At 47.2% G+C, this 17,878-nt stretch overlaps 1 protein-coding gene across 3 annotated transcripts in view; it reads left to right on the top strand.

The window, feature by feature from the left end:
• gdpd4a (glycerophosphodiester phosphodiesterase domain containing 4a) overlaps positions 1-11,222 on the top strand; it is an 87,506-nt gene extending 76,284 nt beyond the window's left edge. For all 3 annotated transcript variants that reach the window (XM_080197981.1, XM_080197980.1, XM_080197982.1), the window contains 5 exons: positions 1,108-1,265; positions 5,696-5,843; positions 7,227-7,309; positions 9,629-9,708; positions 11,086-11,222. In XM_080197981.1, coding sequence (XP_080054107.1) covers positions 1,108-1,265; positions 5,696-5,843; positions 7,227-7,309; positions 9,629-9,708; positions 11,086-11,183 — 567 coding nt within the window. In that variant the 3' untranslated portion in view covers positions 11,184-11,222. The remainder of the gene's footprint in view (positions 1-1,107; positions 1,266-5,695; positions 5,844-7,226; positions 7,310-9,628; positions 9,709-11,085) is intronic.
• The last annotated feature ends 6,656 nt before the right edge of the window (positions 11,223-17,878 follow it).

Raw genomic sequence — 17,878 nt, forward strand, 5'->3', positions numbered from 1 at the left:
AATCAAGCCAGGGGTCAGAGGGAAAATCGAGCCAGGGGTCAGAGGGAAAATCCAGCCAGGGGTCAGAGGTAAAATCAAGCTGGGGTCAGAGGTAAAATTGAGCCAGGGGTCAGAGGTAAAATCCAGCCACGGGTCAGAGGTAAAATCAAGCCAGGGGTCAGAGGGAAAATCCAGCCAGGGGTCAGAGGTAAAACCAAGCCAGGGGTCAGAGGTAAAATCAAGCTGGGGTCAGAGGTAAAATCAAGCCGGGGTCAGAGGTAAAATTGAGCTGGGATCAGAGGTAAAATCAAGCCGGGGTCAGAGGTAAAATTGAGCTGGGGTCAAAGGTAAAATCGAGCCAGGGGTCAGAGGTAAAATCAAGCTGGGGTCAGAGGTAAAATTGAGCTGGGGGTCAGAGGTAAAATCGAGCCAGGGGTCAGAGGTAAAATCGAGCTGGGGTCAGAGGTAAAATTGAGCTGGGGTCAGAGGTAAAATCGAGCCAGGGGTCAGAGGTAAAATCGAGCTGGGGTCAGAGGTAAAATTGAGCTGGGGTCAGAGGTAAAATCGAGCCAGGGGTCAGAGGTAAAATCGAGCTGGGGTCAGAGGTAAAATCGAGCTGGGGGTCAGAGGTAAAATCGAGCCAGGGGTCAGAGGTAAAATCGAGCTGGGGTCAGAGGTAAAATCCGGGGTGAACAATTGGAAGTTTTTTCCAGGGCGGAAATGACAGTTACAAAGGGGGCACAAGTTCAGGATAAAGGGGGAAACGGTTCAGTGGAGATGAGCAGGGGAAGTTTTTTACACAGAGGGTGGTGGGGGCCTGGAATGCACGGCCAAGTAAGATGGTTGAGGCAGACGTGTTAGTGACATTTAAGACTTATCTGGATAGACACATGAAGGGATGGGGAATAGAGGGATACAAACTGTTAGTCTAGATAGGACAACGTGATTGGCGCAAGGCTTGGTGGGCCAAAGGGCCTGTTACTGTGCTGTACTGTTCTTCATTCTTTGAATGGCCTCCTTCTGCACTGTAGGGTTTGTATGATCTGGCAGTGCCTGATATCGATGCTGCAATGGGGAAACGGTCACAGTTTGACATGGTTAAATCTCACGGAATATTTTCCGCTGTAGATTCTCTGGCTTCCCAATGCGATGCGATCAGTGGTGCAACAGAGGATGCCAGGATTTGTCCACATTCACGGAGGAAAGAAGCCCATTGAAGAATTGCAGCGGGACAAGATCCATAACCTCAACGTGCGCTACAGTGAGATTTCCAGCAACGAGATCAGGTCGGTAACAACTGGTGTTCATATTGAGTCTTTAATGCGGTGAAAATGTCCCGAGGTGCTTCCTCGCTGTCTAATCCTGGCAAAAAACTGAGATTGAGTGAAGGAAAGGAAAGCTTTGCATTTATGTAGCAGCCTTTACAGCCTCGGTGTGTCCCAAAGCGCTTTGCACCAAATGAAGTGTTGTTACAATGATGGAAATGAACAAGGTGCGGTTACAATGGGCTGAATGGCCTCTTTCTGCCCTGTAACTTTTCTCTGGTTTTAACAAGGCGGCTACTTTATGCAAAGCGTGCTCCCAAAATGTCAGTGCTCAGATTGTCGATTTCAGCGATGTTGGTTGAGGGATGAATGTTGGCCAGGATACCGGGATTGGAACCTCCTGATCTCGGGCGGATGGTGTAGATGGTGGTGTAGTGGTTATGTCACTGAGATTCTGATGTAAAGATCCAGGTTAATGCTGCAGGGAGTTTTGGATTTCATTATTAAGTCTGGAATATAAAGCTAGTCTCCATAATGGTGGTCATGAAATTATGGTCATAAAAACCCACTAATGCCCTTAGGATCATAGAATCCCTACAATGCAGAAGGAGGCCATTTGGCCCATCAAGTCTGCATCGACCACAATCCCACCCAGGCCCTATTCCTGTAATCCTGTAAGTTTACCCTTCTAACCCCCCCCCCCCCCTCCTACTGACACCAAGGGGCAATTTCTCATAGCTAATCCACCTAACCTGCACATCTTTGGACTGTGGGAGGAAACCGGAGCACCCAGAGGAAACCGACGTAGACATGGGGAGAATGTGCAGACTCCACACAGACAGTGGCCCAAGCTGGAAATCAAACCCGGGTCCCTGGCATTGTGACACAGCAGTGCTAATCATTGTGCCACCTCCAGGGAAGGTAATCGGCCATCCATATCCAGCCTGGCCTATGTGTGACTCCAGACGCACAACAATGTGGTTGATTCTTCATTGATGTCAAAGAATGGGCAACAAATGTTGGTCTTGCCAGTGACATAAGAACTAGGAGCAGGAGTAGGCCATCTAACCCCTCGAGCCTGCTCCGCCATTCAATAAGATCATGGCTGATCTGATAGTGCGTTCGCTGAATGAATCAATAATTAACTGTGGCTCAGTGGGTTACACGCTCACTTCTGAATCGAAAGGTTGTGAGTTCAAGTCCTCATTCAGAGATTTGACAGTGAGATTGGATTGACACACGTATTAGTATACAGTGAAAAATATTGTTTCTTGTGCACTATACAGACAAAGCATACCATACATAGAGAAGGAAAGGAGAGGGTGCAGAATGTAGTGTTCCAGTCATAGCTAGGGTGTAGAGAAAGATCAACTTAATATGAGGTAGGTCCATTCAAAAGTCTGACAGCAGTAGGGAAGAAGCTGTTCTTGAGTTGGTTGGTACGTGACCCCAGACTTTTGTATCTTTCTCCCGATGGAAGAAGGTGGAAGAGAGAACGCCTGGGGTATGTCGGGTCCTTGATTATACTGGCTGCTTTAGGGAGTGTAGACAGAGTTAATGGATGGGTGATCCAGGCTGACACCTTACTCTAGTGCTTAAGGGAGTGCGACACAGCTGAGAGGTTAGAGCCAGCTGATCTCAGGTGAATGAACGCTCCTTTTATTATTCGCCCGTGGGATGTGAATATTTATTCTCCATCTCCAACTGCCTGAGAGCTGGTGCTGTCTGACCTTCCTGAGAAAGAACCTGTGGTGCTATAGTGAACCAAGGCAGTCGAGTCACGATCTGCGTCAAGCTGATATTAATCCCTCAGTCAATAGCACAACTAATAACTCAGATTATCTCTTCATTAATACGTTTCTGTTTGTGGGCGCTTACTGTGTGCAAATTCACTGCCATGATCCCTACTCGATAGACCGTAAAGCATATCCTGAGCTAGTGAGAGGCGCTATATAAATGAAACCCTTTCTTTTTCATTTCACAGTAGTTACCAACTGTAGATTATTATTTTGTCCATCGCACTAAAACCGGCGGCACGGGTGGCTCGATGGTTAGCACTGCTGCCTCACAGCGCCAGGGACCTGGGTTCAATTCCAGCTTGGATCACTACCTGTGTGGAGTTTGCACATCCTCCTCGTGCCTGCGTGGGTTCCCTCCGAGTGCTCCGGTTTCTCCCCACGCTCCTATGATGTAGGGGTTAGGTTGATTGGCCGTGCTATGTTGTCTCTTCGTGCCGGGGGGATTAGCAGAGATAAGTATGTGGGGTTATGGAAGTGGGTCTGTGTGGGAATGTGGTTGGTGCAGACTTGATGGGCTGAGTGGCCTCCTTCTGCACTGTAGGGATTCTATGAAAAGGGGCAAAAGGGGTTGGTGGGGGCGGGGCAGGGGGGAGAGCACAGGGTCAGGCTTGCCTGTGATGCCCTCTGCAGTTGAAAGTCCAGCACCATTTCCCATCTAGATACAGGGTTATCTGGGTAAGAACAGCAGAGGGTCCCTGATCTTGTGACTTCATGATCAGGAAAGGAACTACCCTGGAATTATTTATGAAGCTGACTTACTTCCAGCTGAGTAACACAGTTCCAATCAGGTACAACTGAGATTGTTGTATTGAAAGGGTGGGATTGTGGTGTGAGTAGTTTAGTGGACAATGTGTGGTCACATACTCATTCTGTGTTCTCGGCTCGGAGTAATAAAGCCTCAAAGCTCCACCATGATGCTAGTTATTAGAGCTTTTTGCCCCCACAACAGCAAAGCCTGCTTACCATGAAATGAAAAGCCTGATCTAATCCCTGGCTCACAGACCCACGGGACTCAGAGCGGGTCTGCCTGTCGTGGGTTCAGACCCCACGCCAGACACTGGAGACAGAAAATCCAGGCTGACACCAGTGCCGTGCAGGGGGAGTGCTGCACTGCCGGAGGTGCGCTCCTTCAGATGAGATCCAAAGTCCTGTCTGCCCCCTCCCGTGGATGTAAGATCCCACTGGACTATTTTGCAGGGTTCCTTGGCCACTATCTATCCCTCAACCAACACGCAGAAGCTTGTGTGGCACACTGACGTGGGCTGAATGGCCTGTGAACACTTTGTAAAGCAGGTGTTCTGGTCACTATTGCGTTGAGGGCTGTGGGATCTTTCTGTGTGTAAATTTCCTGCCTCCTTCCTCTCGGTGCTGTGCTGAAACCGCAAATTAAAGCAGCAGAAACTAAGGGCAGTTTTAGGTGACTCGAATTGGGGGCTGGCAGCAGGGGAGATGTAACAAACTAAACCTATGATGTAGCTTTATAGAGAGGTGGTATTATTGCTAGACTATTAATCCAGAAACTCAGCTACTGTTCTGGGGGTTCAGGTTCGAATCCCGCCACAGCAGATGGTGCAATTTGAATTCAATAAAATAAATCTAGAATTAAGAATCTACTGATGACCATGAAATCATTGTCGATTGTTGGAAAAACCCATCTGGTTCACTGATGTCCTTTAGGGAAGGAAATCTGCCATCCTTACCCGGTCTGGCCTACATGTGACTCCAGAGTCACAGCAATGTGGTTGACTCTCAACTACCCTTGGACAATTGGGGATGGGCAAGAAATGCTGGCCAGCCAGCGATGCCCATGTCCCACGAATGAATAAAAAAAAATCTGAGTCTGGGTGAAGGCTGCCTGAAGTGATTTCCATGCAGAATCCTCATCTAATTGGACAAAGCAGACTCCCAGGCCCTCATTCTCCTGCTCTGCTCAAGACCGCAAGGAACTACAAAAGATCGTGAATGTAGCCCAATCCATCACACAAACCAGCCTCCCATCCATTGACTCTGTCTACACTTCCCGCTGCCTCGGCAAAGCAGCCAGCATAATTAAGGACCCTACACACCCCGGACATTCTCTCTTCCTCTTTCTTCAGTCGGGAAAAAGGTACAAAAGTCTGAGGTCGTGTACCAACCGATTCAAGAACAGCTTCTTCCCTGCTGCTGTCAGACTTTTGAATGGACTTACTTTGCATTAAGTTGATTTTTCTCTGCACCCTAGCTATGAGTGTAACACTACATTCTGAACTCTCTGATTTCCTTCTCTGTGAACAGTATGCTTTGTCTGTATAGCGCGCAAGGAACAATACTTTTCACTGAATGTTAATACATGTGACAATAATAAATCGTTCTTGGCTGTGTTTGAACCCAGATCCCTGAGGGTTTATCCAAGCGGTTATTGGAGAGGCACATGGAGCACTCCAGGATTATAGGGAGGGGATAGCTTGATCTTGGGATTGGACATAACTCGGCACAACATTGAGGGCCGAAGGGCCTGTACTGTGCTGTAACGTTCAATGTTTCTATAAACAGCCCCTCACTAATGCTTCGGAAATCAGGGATAAATCTCGGCCTACTTCTATTTACCAATGGTGACTTTATTTAACGGTACAAATTCATTTCTGACCCTCTTCCTTTCTCGTGATCCCGCAGGACGTACGCAGCAGCAAACATCAGCACCAACCTGTACGTTGTGAGTGAGCTGTGGCTGTTCTCCCTGGTGTGGTGTGCGGGCGCCCACTCTGTCATTACCAACGCTCCCCAGCAGCTGAAGGAACTCCACCAGCCCTGGTTCCTCATGGTAGGCTGACCTTCCGTCCAGACTGCTCCTGGCTTCCGTCTAGAATCCCAACAGTGCAGAGAGAGGCCGTTTGGCCCATGGAATCTGGACTGACAGCAATCCCACCCCAGTCCCCTGTGCCCACAACCCTACACATTTACCCCGGCCAATCCCTCTAACCGACACATCCTGAGATACTAAGGGGGCAATTTACCATGGCCAATCTTTGGACCGTGGGAGGAAACTGGAGCACCCGGAGGAGACCCACGCAGGGGAATGTGCAGATTCCGCACAGACATTGACCCGAGGCGGAGGGGGGGGGGGGGGATATCGAACCGGGTCCCTGGCACTGTGAGGCAGCGGTGCTAACCACTGTGCCACCCACGCTGCCCTTTCTCCTCCCTCTGGGAAAAGCTTCCTCCTTCACCGGCACAACCCACTCTGATGGAAACGGCAGCGGGTCGCTCCCACCCCTCTGCTTAATGCCACCGAGGGAATCTGTGACCTTCAGGGAAATGCTGGGCTAAAGGCTGGCATCGTGGAAGTTGCCCTGTTTGGAAAGTGTTCCAAGCTGGCAGTGTGCCAACTGTGAATGTTTATTGCTGAATAAAGTAGTGTTGAGTGCACTGTGTGGCGCACACTGCTGCCTCACAGCACCAGCTTGAGGGGCTGAATGGCCTACTGCTGCTGCCTGATGTCCACATACTCTGGATGGGTTAAATATGACTAAGAGGGAGGAGCTGGCCTTGTGGTATTATTGTTAACTTAGTAATCCAGAAACTCAAAGTCAAAGTTTATTTATTAGTCACAAGTAGGACCACATTAACATTACAATGACGTTACTGTGAACTTCCCCTAGTTGGCATACTCCTGTGCCTGTCCGGGTACACTGAGGCCAACGCACCTAACCAGCATACCTTTCGGACTGTGGGAGGAAACCGGAGCACCCGGAGGAAATCCACGCAGTGACCCAAGGCCAGAATTGAACCCAGGTCCCTGGCACCGTGAGGCAGCAGCGCTAAATACTGTGCCACCATACTGCCCGTAACGTTCAACTAATGTTTTGAGGACCCGGGTTTGAGTCCTGTCACGGCCGATGGTGGAATTTGAATTCAATAAAAGAGAAACTGGAATTATGAATCTACTGATGACCACGAAACCATTGTTGAAAAAGATCTATCTGGTTCTCTAATGTCCTTTAGGGAAGGAAATCTGCTGTCCTTACCCGGTCTGGCCTACATGTGACTCCAGAACCACAGCAATGTGGTTGACTCTCAGCTGTCCAAGGGCAACTAGGGATGGGCAATAAATGCTGGCCAGCCAGTGATACCCATGTCCCACAAATGAATAAAAAATAATCGTAACCACTAACATTACTACTTTCATTTTTATTCTTCTCTTCAGACCCCTTCCCAGTATAAAATGATGTGGATTTCATCAGATGTGGTATCAGCCGTGTTAATCATAATGGTATTTATACTCAACTGGTAAGTAGGAAGTGAAATTCTTATGAATGTTCTGCTCTCAGAGTGTGGTGGTGTGCTGGCACAGTCACTGTTAGCAACCCCCTCCGAGCTGGAAATAATGAAATAGCATTTCTGTCGTAAATTTCACAGTCACAGGGCATTCCGAAACTTTTCGCTGTCGGTAAAGTATTTCACTGACAGCCTCACTTCCTACATCACATAAGAACATAAGAAATAGGAGCAGGAGTAGGCCATCTGGCCCTTCGAGCCTGCCCCGCCATTCAATAAGATCATGGCTGATCTGTCGTGGCTCAGTTCCACTTTCCCACCCTCTCCCCATAACCCTTAATCCCCTCTCTTATCTAAAACCCATCAACCCGCGTCTTAAATATATTTAGCGAGGCAGCCTCCACCACTTCAACGGGCAGAGAATTCCAGAGATTCACCACCCTTTGAGTGAAGAAGTTCTTCCTCAACTCTGTTCTAAACCGCCCCCCCCTTTATCTTGAGGCTGTGCCCTCTAGTCCTACTGTCCTTTCTGAGCGGGAAGAGTCTCTCCACCTCTATCCTATCCATCCCATTCATCATCTTATACGTCTCAATGAGATCTCCCCTCATTCTTCTAAACTCTAACGAGTACAAGCCTAGTTTATTCAGCCTCTCCTCATAGCTCAACCCCCTCAACTCCGGCATCAGCCTAGTAAACCTCCTCTGCACTCGCTCCAAGGCCAAAATATCCTTGCGTAAGTACGGCGCCCAAAACTGCACACAGTACTCCAGCGCAGTGCGAACAGCAAGATCCCACACACAGCAAGGTGGCAGTGACCAGATAATTGGCTCCTGTGACGTTGACAGTGAGATAAATATTTACCAGGACACCCAAGATATTTGCCCTCACCCACTGCCCCCCCCGCCCCCATGCCATTTGCACCCACCTGAGAACGCAGTCAATGGGATCTGGGGGAACTTGGCAAGTTGGATCCAAGACTGGCTTTGTGGTAGGCACAGAGGGTGGTAGCAGAAGACGGTTTGTGTGACTGGAGGCCAGTGTCCAGTGGCATCGCAGAGGGACCAGTGCCTGGGTCGCTTATTGTTCGTGATATAAATAAACCATATAGATGAGAGTGGAGAGGGGAATGATAAGCAGGTCTGCGGATGATATGAAGATTCACAGGGTGGTTACTAGTGAGGAAGGAGGTCTTAGGATGCAGGAAGACTATAGATGGGTTGGTCAAATGACCAAATCAGTGGTAGACAGAATTTCACCCTGAAAAGTGTGAGGTGATGCACTTTGGAAGGAGTAACAAGGCAATGGAATACTCACTTAATGGCAGGACAACAGGAAGATCAGAGGAACAGAGAGATCTTGGGGTGCTTGTCCACAGATCCCTGAAGGCGACAGGGCAGGTTAATAGGGTAGTTAAGAAGGCAAATGGGACTTTATCAGTCGTGACATAGATTATAAAGAGCAGGAAGGTTATATTGGAAATGTACAAAACTTTGGTTCGGCCACAGCTGGAGAACAGTGCACAGTTCAGTCACGTAAGAACTAGGAGCAGGAGTAGGCCATCTAGCCCTTCGAGCCTGCCCCGCCATTCAATAAGATCATGGCTGATCTGAAGTGGATCAGTTCCACTTTCCCGCCTTCTTCCCTCACTATATGAAGGATGTGATTGCACCCGAGGGGGTACAGAGGAGATACTCCAGGATGTTGCCTGGGATGGAGAATTTGAAATAGGAAGCGAAGCTGGATAGATTTGAGCTGTTTTCTTTAGAGTGGAGAAGGCCGAGGGGGGGACATGATTAATGTTTATGAGATTATGAGGGGTACGGAGGGTGAATAGGAAGCAGCTGTTCCCCTTGGTTGAAAGATCAATAATGAGGGGTTTAGGGTGAGGGACAGGAGGGTTTAGAGGGAACTTGAGGAAAGTTTCTTTCAACCAGAGAGCAGTGGGAATCTGGAATGTGCTGCCTGGTAGAGGCAGGAAACCTCACCACCTTTAAAAAGGAACATGACTGAGCATTCAAAATGTCAGAACATTCAAGCTGTGAGCCAAGTGGTGGAACGTGGGCTCGGGATAGATTTAGGGAAGTTTTGTCGATGCAGACTCGATGGGCCGAAGGGCCTTTTCTGTCCTGTAAGATTCTGGGTGGCATCAGTGCCTGTGGTTTGTGAGTTAAAAATTGTGCCAACAGCGTCTCTTATTGGTCTTGGAATTCCAGGGATTGTAAATTTCTTGCCCGTCTTAATTCTTGAGTTACCGACTCCTGTCGGGAAAGCGAAGGGTATTATTGCCCCATCTTGATAAACTTTGTTCCTTTCTAATTTATTCCGTTCAGGTGGAGAGAAAATGGATTATTGAACGTTCCAAATGAGAGGAATAGGAGCGAAAACGTGGTTTACAGCAAATTCCGGCCAGGTATGTATCAACAAACTACATTTACGTAGCACCTCGAACGTAGTACACTGGGAGCACAGTCAAAATGCGACACCACAGTGAGGAACTTAAGGCTTGCTTCACAAGAAGGGTTTGGAAGGAGGGGTGGGTTGTGGGGGGAGGTGGTTGTAGAGAGGTTTAGGGAGGAAATTTCAGAGCTTAATACTGAGGCAGCTGCCAGTAGTGGGATGGAGAGAGTTGGCGTCCACAAGAGGCAAGAACTGAAGGGGGTGCAGGGATCCCAGAGGCTGCAGAAGGTTCTAGGGGGATGGTGAGACCGACCTCAGGAGGGATTTGAAAACAGGCGTGAGGATTTTTTTCTAATTGCACATTACCAGACCATTTGGGTCAGTTACCCAATGCTGAGGAACTACAGAGGAAGCTTCCATTTCTGGAGCAACTTCTTTACAGCAGTGAGTAACACTGATGCAGCACCTTTAAGATGATGTAATGTCCCAGAATGCTTCATAGGGTCATTATAGAGCAAAGAATGATACAAAGGGTCAGACGACCAAAAGCTTTGTCAAAGATTTAGATTTTGAGGTGAGTCTTAAAGGAAAATGTATACAGAAACTAGAAGTAGGCCATTTGGCCCTTCTCCACCATTCATTTTGATCATGGCTGATCATTAGATTCAATATCCCGATTTCCCCTTCACTCCCACATTCCTTGCTCCCTTTAATCCCGGGAGCAATAGCTAATTTCTTCTTGAAATCAGACAATGTTTTGGCCTCAGCTACATCCTGTGGTAGTGAATTCCACACATTCACCACCCTCTGGGTGAAGAAATTTCTCCTCACCTCAGTCCTAACAGGTTTACTCCTTACCCTCAAACTATGACCCCAAGTTCTGGACTTCCCCACCATTGGAACATTTTATCTGAATCTAAGGTAGATTCAGATAGAATGTTCCAATGGTGGGCAAGTTAGAATTTTATCAGTTTCTATGAAATCCCCCTCACTCGTCTAAAATCCAGTGAATACAATCCTAACCGACTTAGTCTCTCCTCGTATGACAGACCTGCCATCCCAGGAATCAGCCTGGTAAACCTTCCCTTTACTCCCGCTACAGTAAGGACATCCTTCCTCAGATAAGGACACCAAAACTGTTTGGGTTAGGACTCTTTGTGAGGGCGAGCTTGGTTGAATGGGACGCAACATCAAAAAGGGATTAGCTGGAGATGAGGAGAGGCCCATTCAGAGCGCCAGCAGAGACCAGTTGGGATGATTAGCCTTTTGGGGTGCTCGAGATTCCATAGAATGGGAAGTGTTTTCTATCTAGATGATAAATTAGACCAGACTCACCACACACTGCGCTGGGGCTGCTCATGAGAACTTTGATCTCTCTTTTTTTTTGCAGGATTGAATAATGTCTGGTCCATTTCTGCAGAAACCAACCACCACGATGGCAGTATGTCCACTGCATCTGCCACATCAGAGGCCATCGGGTTAGCCTGACAACCGGTGGATGAAGATAGTGTTGGTGGGGGAAGTTGCGAGGGGAAGGTGGGTGGGGGTGGGTGCAGCGATGGAGGAAGGAGGAGCATTACAATCCAACACACTTCGACTGAAAGACAGGGGATGGTGTGAAGATGGGGCATACACAAGAGAGCGAAGCCCACCTACTTGCTTTTCTAGCTTGGCTGGCATCGAACGAAGACCTGGTGAATTAACCTTCTTATCCAATTTGTTCCCAAGATGTGGGCATCATTGACATTTATTACCCATCTCTCAAAACGGTTCCCAAGCAGGTGGCTCGCTCGGTTGCTGGGAGGACAGTTAAGAGTCAACTGCAGCGGCGAGGACTTCATCCGTCTTCCTTCGATCTTCACTTCCTGTGGACAAACCCTGGGACTTTATCCACTAACTTTGTGACTGACTTTTGACCTGAATGTTTACTCGCAAACGTGGAGAGGGCCTTGGGAGATAGGAGCAGTTATTTTAGAGTTTTTAATTTAAGAATGAAATGAAGAGTTAAGATTAAGACTTTTGTTTGTGCCTGTTTTGTCTTCTTCCCTTGTTTTTCATCCTTGGGATGTATTGTCCAGCTCTCAATAGTCTTGGTGAACCTCAGTGCCTGTTTTAGAGGGCAGTTATGAATCAACCATATTAGACCAATTTAGGCCTACATTCTCTGGAATTTAGAAGAATGAGGTGAGATCAAATTGAGATGTACAATATGATAAAAGGTCTGGATAAAGTAGGTGTGGTGCAGATGCTTCCTCTTAAAGTTTATTTATTAGTCACAAGTAGGCTTTTATTAATCCTCCAGGTACTCTAGTTTCCTCCCACAGTCCAAAGATGTGCACACTAGGTTGATTGGCTATGTTAAGAAATTGCCCCTTAATGTCCAGGGATGTGTAGGTTAGAGGGATGAGTGGGTATAATGTGTTGGGATATGGGGGTAGGGCCTGGGTGGGATTGTGTTTGGTGCAGACGCGATGGGCCGAAGGGCCTCTTTCCACACTGTAGGGTTTCTATGATTAAACACTACAGTAAAGTTAGTGAAATTTCCCTAGTCGCCACACTCCAGCGCCTGTTTGGGTCAATGCACCTAACCTGCACATCTTTGGCCTGTAGGAAGAAGCCAGAGCACCCGAAGGAAACCCATGCAGACACGGGGAGAACGTGCAAAGTCCACACAGACACTGACCCAAGCTGGGAATGAACCCAGGTTCCCTGGCGTTGTGAGGCAGCAATGCTAACCACTGTGCCAACATGCTGCCCAATCTTGTGGGGCATTCTAGAAGGAGAGGTCATAATCTTGGGATAAGGGGCAGCAAGTTTAAAACAGAGTTGAGGAGAAACTACTTCCCCCAAAGGGTTGTGAATCTGTGGAATTCGCTACCCCAAAGTGCAGTGGATGCTGGGAGAGTGAGTAAATTTAAAGGCAGGGTTAGACAGATTGGTAATTGGTAATGGGTTGGAGGGTTATGGGGAGAAAGCAGGAAAATGGGGATGAGGAGCACATCAGCCATGGATGGACCGAATGGCCTAATTCTGCTCCCATATCTTATGAACTTATTACTGTGGGCCTGGGGTCACATGTAGGCCAGACCAGGTAAGGTTGGCAGATTTCCTTCCCTAAAAGTGAACCAAATAGGCTTTTTTTAAAAAAAACCTAACATTATATGTTTCACAATTATTATTATTATTGATTAACTTTTTCTTTCCTGAATTTTGTTAATTATTTGAATTTAAATTCCTCCAATCGCCCTGGTGGGATTTGAACCCCTGTCTCTGAATCATTAGCCCAGGCCTCGAGATGACTAGTCCATTATGCTACTGCATACTGAGGAAGTACTGCCTTTTCAGAGATATTGATTTCTTTTGGATTTAATAGTGACAGAGGCTCTTGTCTGTCTACGCATGTGAACTTAAAAAGCCCCCATAACACTATTTCAACAGGGTGTCAGAGACAACATTTATTTCTCAACCAATGTCGCTATCTGCTTATCAGAGTTTATTGAGGAAACTTGCTGTGTGTAAATTGCAGCTTTTCGTAGAATCCCTACTGTACAGGAGGCCATTCAGCCCATCGAGTCAGCACTGACCACACTACCACCTGGGCCCTATTCCCACATTTACCCTGCTAATTCCCCTGACACTAGGATCAGGGGATTCTGCCATTCAGACATCTTTTGTTTCACTCATCCCACGGCCAATCAACCAAGCCTGCACGTCTTTGGACTGTGGGGGGAAACCAGAGCATCTGGAGGAAACCCACACAGACACGGTGAGAATGTGCAGACTCCACACAGCCAGTGACCCGAGGCCGGAATTGAACCCGAGTCCCTGGCAATGTAAGGCTGCAGCACTAACCACCGTGCCACCATGTATTCCTATGTTGTGACAGTGACTCCACTTCAGAAGGATCATCCAGACTCGAAACATTGGCCCTGTTCTCTCCCCACAGATGCTGCCAAGACCTGCTGAGACTTTCCAGCGTTTTTCTGTTTTTGCTTCCATTTGATTGAGGGTAAAACACTTTGTGATGTTCTGAGAGACACTAAACAAATTAAAAGGAGGTGCTGGCATCTGGTGGATGGGTGATATTGAGGAATACTGTTGTATGAGGAAAGGCTGGTTAATTGAATTTACACCCTGGGCAGGCTGAGCTTAGCACAGAGAACAGCACAGTACAGGAACAGACCCTTCGGCCCGCCAAGCCTGTGCCGATCATGATGCCTGCCTAAAACCGTGTGCACATCCACTCCCATCCTATTCATGTATTCGCCTAGTTATCCCTTAAATGCCACGATCGAACCTGCTCCCACCACCTCCCCAGGCAGTGCGTTCCAGACAGTTTAGGTAAACCGTGCGGCAGTGTGCACACATCCAAACCCTTCACATTCTCAAGGTTGTGCCTCTGAGCAACAACCATGCTTGTCGGACTATCACTGCACTTGGAAATTCCTCTGCCTCACTGGTGACACAGATCTTTTGGGAGAAATAGTCTTAGGATAAGGGGTAGCAAATTTAAAACAGAGCTGAGGAGAAATTTGACCTTTCGGCCTAGAATGTCCCACAAGGGGAAGTATCCACTCCATGTCCACTTTATCCATACCTTTTATCAACTTGTAGATCTCAATTTGATCCCCCATCATTCTTCTACATTCCAGAGAGTTTCGGTCTAAATTGTTCAATCTCTCTTCATACAGCAAACCTGTTGTGTGGTCCGATGCATAGTTACCCAGGTGTTAGATTCAAACCCAGCCTGTCTGATGTTTCCTGGGTAACGATCCACGTCAAGTGCCACCAAACTGCCCAACAGCTCCCGACTGTTGGCAACATTCACGGAGGGTCCCAGCAGGCAACAAGAAAAGCCGATCGAAGTTTAAACTTCCCACATCAGTCTGTGCAGTCAGAATTTCCGCAGGATCCCGATGCACATCGATTGTTGTACGTCCTGCCCCGACAATCTGGAGCTCTGGAACATTTGTTAATTTTAGGGATGGATGTTGCTACCCACTTCAGGTTGGCGGTGCCCTGTTCGTGATTTTGGCTCCTGTTCCTCTCATGCCTCACTCATTTGGTAGAAAGATTAGAATTCTAAAGTCATAGAGGTTTACAGCATGGAAACAGGCCCTTCGGCCCAACTTACCCTTAACCACCTCTTTTGAGGCCACTAAGTTAGTCCCAATTGCCCACGTTTAGCCCTTATCCCTCTATACGCATCTTACCCATATAACTATCCAAATGCTTTTTGAAAGACAAAATTGTATCTGCTTCTATTACTACCTCTGGCAGCTTGTTCCAGACAACTCACCACCCCGTGTGAAAAAAATTGCCCCTCCGGACCCTTTTGTATCTCTCCCCTCTCATCTTAAACCTACGCCCTCTCATTTTAGAGTCCCCTACCTTTAAGGAAAGATGTTGACCATCTAGCTGATCTGCAACCCTCATTATTTTCTAGACCTCTATAAGATCACTGCTAAGCCTCCTACGCTCCAGGAGGAAAAGTCCCACTCTATCCATCCTCTCCTTATAACTCAAACCATCAAGTCCTGGTAGCATCCTAGTAAATCTTTTCTGCACTCTTTCTAGTTTAATAATATCCTTTCTATAATAGGGTCCTGGCATATATATCCACATATATTTCATACAAACACATTATACACACACACACACACACAGGTTTCATATACACACATGGAATACACAGCACAAACAGGCCATTTAGAATGATGCCAATATTTCATGCTGCACAAAAACCTACTCCAATCTCTTTTCTCTCGGCTCTGCAGGTCAGACCAACTGAACATTTACACTGACGCAAAGCAACAAGGTCAATGTGTATCACAGAATTATTTATTGCACAGGCAGTACATTCTTCAAACAGATACAAACAGTACAAACTGCAGACACAGAACATCAGACACCCAGATGTATACTAATCCCTGGACGGAGGAGGAACGGCCGCCTTCAGCCCCCCCAGCTGGGAGTGACCTCCGAACCCATGCATCATGTATCCACCCCAGCTTCTCGTCTTTAAAAACATGTCACGATACGCAGGTCCATTTATTAACACTATTTACAGATATATTCTTCTTGCACCAGTGACGGCCAAAAGACAAAACCATCTCCTTTATTTACACTGAAATCGGGTGTTGGAGAGCGAAGGGGACTTGGATTTGGAGTTGGTCCCAAGCTTATTTCTCAGTCCCTTCTCTACCCCCCCCACATCTTCATAGGCATCACTGGCAGGGAACAAAAATGCAACAGCAAACCTACACAGTCATTGGGCTCGTCCTTGGTTTTTGCTTGAGCAAATACACCAAAAAAAAGGTGTATATCGGTCAACTTTTAAACATATCTAAAATCCATTAGCTCCCAGAGAGGGTGCAGCATGATGCTGTAAACCCCCCCCACCCCCTTCACACATACACAAACATTTCCTAAAAACGATTAACACAGACTTCTCCCAACATTCCAGTATAAAAAGGTCTCCTATTAACATGTTAGACTTGGTAACTATTGTACAAAAGAACCAAACGTGGGCAGTGATACGTTAAACGCTTCCCCAAGTCCTCGGGAATTGTTGGGAAGTGATTTGGAAAGCAAAAGAAAGCGGACAATGGTTACCACTTAGTTACAGACAAGAACAAATAGGACCTACCAACAGGAACACATCGTGGCCACAATGGGGTGATTTATCTTTTGCCCTTTAGAGCTTAAATACCAGAGGCCATCACCTCCTCAGTGGAGTTTGAGTAAGACACACATCATTTATTACCACAGAATCTCACACACACACGCGAATGAGTTTCACCATCTGTTTCAATGAGTCATCCCCAATAAGGTTCGAGATTTTCATGATTTTTTTTTCTTCCCCTTGCATCCTCCCACATCCATCCATCTAATGATTTCCCAATGAAGACTGTCCCCTTCAACTCTAATCAGTAGTCCAGACAATGAGTGCTACTAGTTTACTGTTTCACTTACAGATGAGTGTCTGTTGAAAACACCATCCCCAAAGTACTGGCAAAATATAAATTCCACCTAATACAGAACAAGGGCTTCATTGGCTGTAGGCTATTGCTAAGATGATCAATAATCTTGTCTAGTTCGCACGCTATTCGATCTTTTGTTCACTGGTGTCTAGGGTCAGCCAGGGGGCACCAAAATAATAGTTCCATGTCAGAATTCCTGTGCAAAAGCCAAAGTGGATAACCATCCAAAACCATGTCTACAAGACCACAATCACAGTGTCAGTGGGGCACATTACATTAGCCAGTGTCACCATAGGGCTATGATGTCCTTATTTCACAGAGTCTAATGACCCAGTTTTGTACACGGCATCACAAATCAAACAGTATCTGATGTTTCTCACCTTAAAAAGGGTGCAACAATGGAAAGAGCGGAGCAACGCAGTACAGGTAAGTTTCTATGGCATCAATGCTGGCTCGTTGAATTTCAGTAAGTTGACCTTCTTTCACGATGATAGTTATTAATGAAGTACTCGAGAAACTCATACACAGCCCAAGCAATAGCTGTAGATGGCATCTGATAGATAACTCTGGCCTGAACCCCTTAAAATAAGCTGGGATACCACCCAGCTCCACGATGGCCTGTCCTCGTGGTCAGTACACAGTCCGTATTTTGGGAAGACTGACTTGTTGTGGAATAATATCTAATCCTTTTGAATTCAGAGCTTCAGCAGTTAAATTGTGGCAGTGAGTGTGGGACACCACAAATCCCGCCACACACAGTGAACGAAACCCTCCCACACAGTTCCCAGGAACTGAGGTGACGGCAACAACAGCACAAGAGAAACAATAAGTGAAAAGAAACAACGCCCTCACGCTTGACAATAATCCCACTGGAATTGCAGTATTCCAGACACACACTACCCCACCCACAGACCGACCAACACACACACACACACACACACACAGCCATGGGTCCAATGGTGGGAACAGATGTGCAGTTTCACCGTAGTGACCGCATTCACACAGCTTTGTGCAATAAGTTAACAGAGTGGGGGCATGGTGGTCGTGGTGGGGGGGGGGGGGGGGGCGCAGTTGGGGGGCAGGGGGCAGGATCACTGGTGATCTGGGGGAGGAAAAGAACTCAGGAGGAACACAGCAATTTCACATTCTACGTGAATGGGAAGCTTCATTGTGCTTTTAACCAGCTGCCTGTCTCCCCCC

The sequence above is a fragment of the Carcharhinus amblyrhynchos genome, chromosome 10 (genome assembly GCF_965287045.1).
Source record: "Carcharhinus amblyrhynchos chromosome 10, sCarAmb.v2.hapA, whole genome shotgun sequence".
NCBI classification, from domain to species: Eukaryota; Metazoa; Chordata; class Chondrichthyes; order Carcharhiniformes; family Carcharhinidae; genus Carcharhinus; species Carcharhinus amblyrhynchos.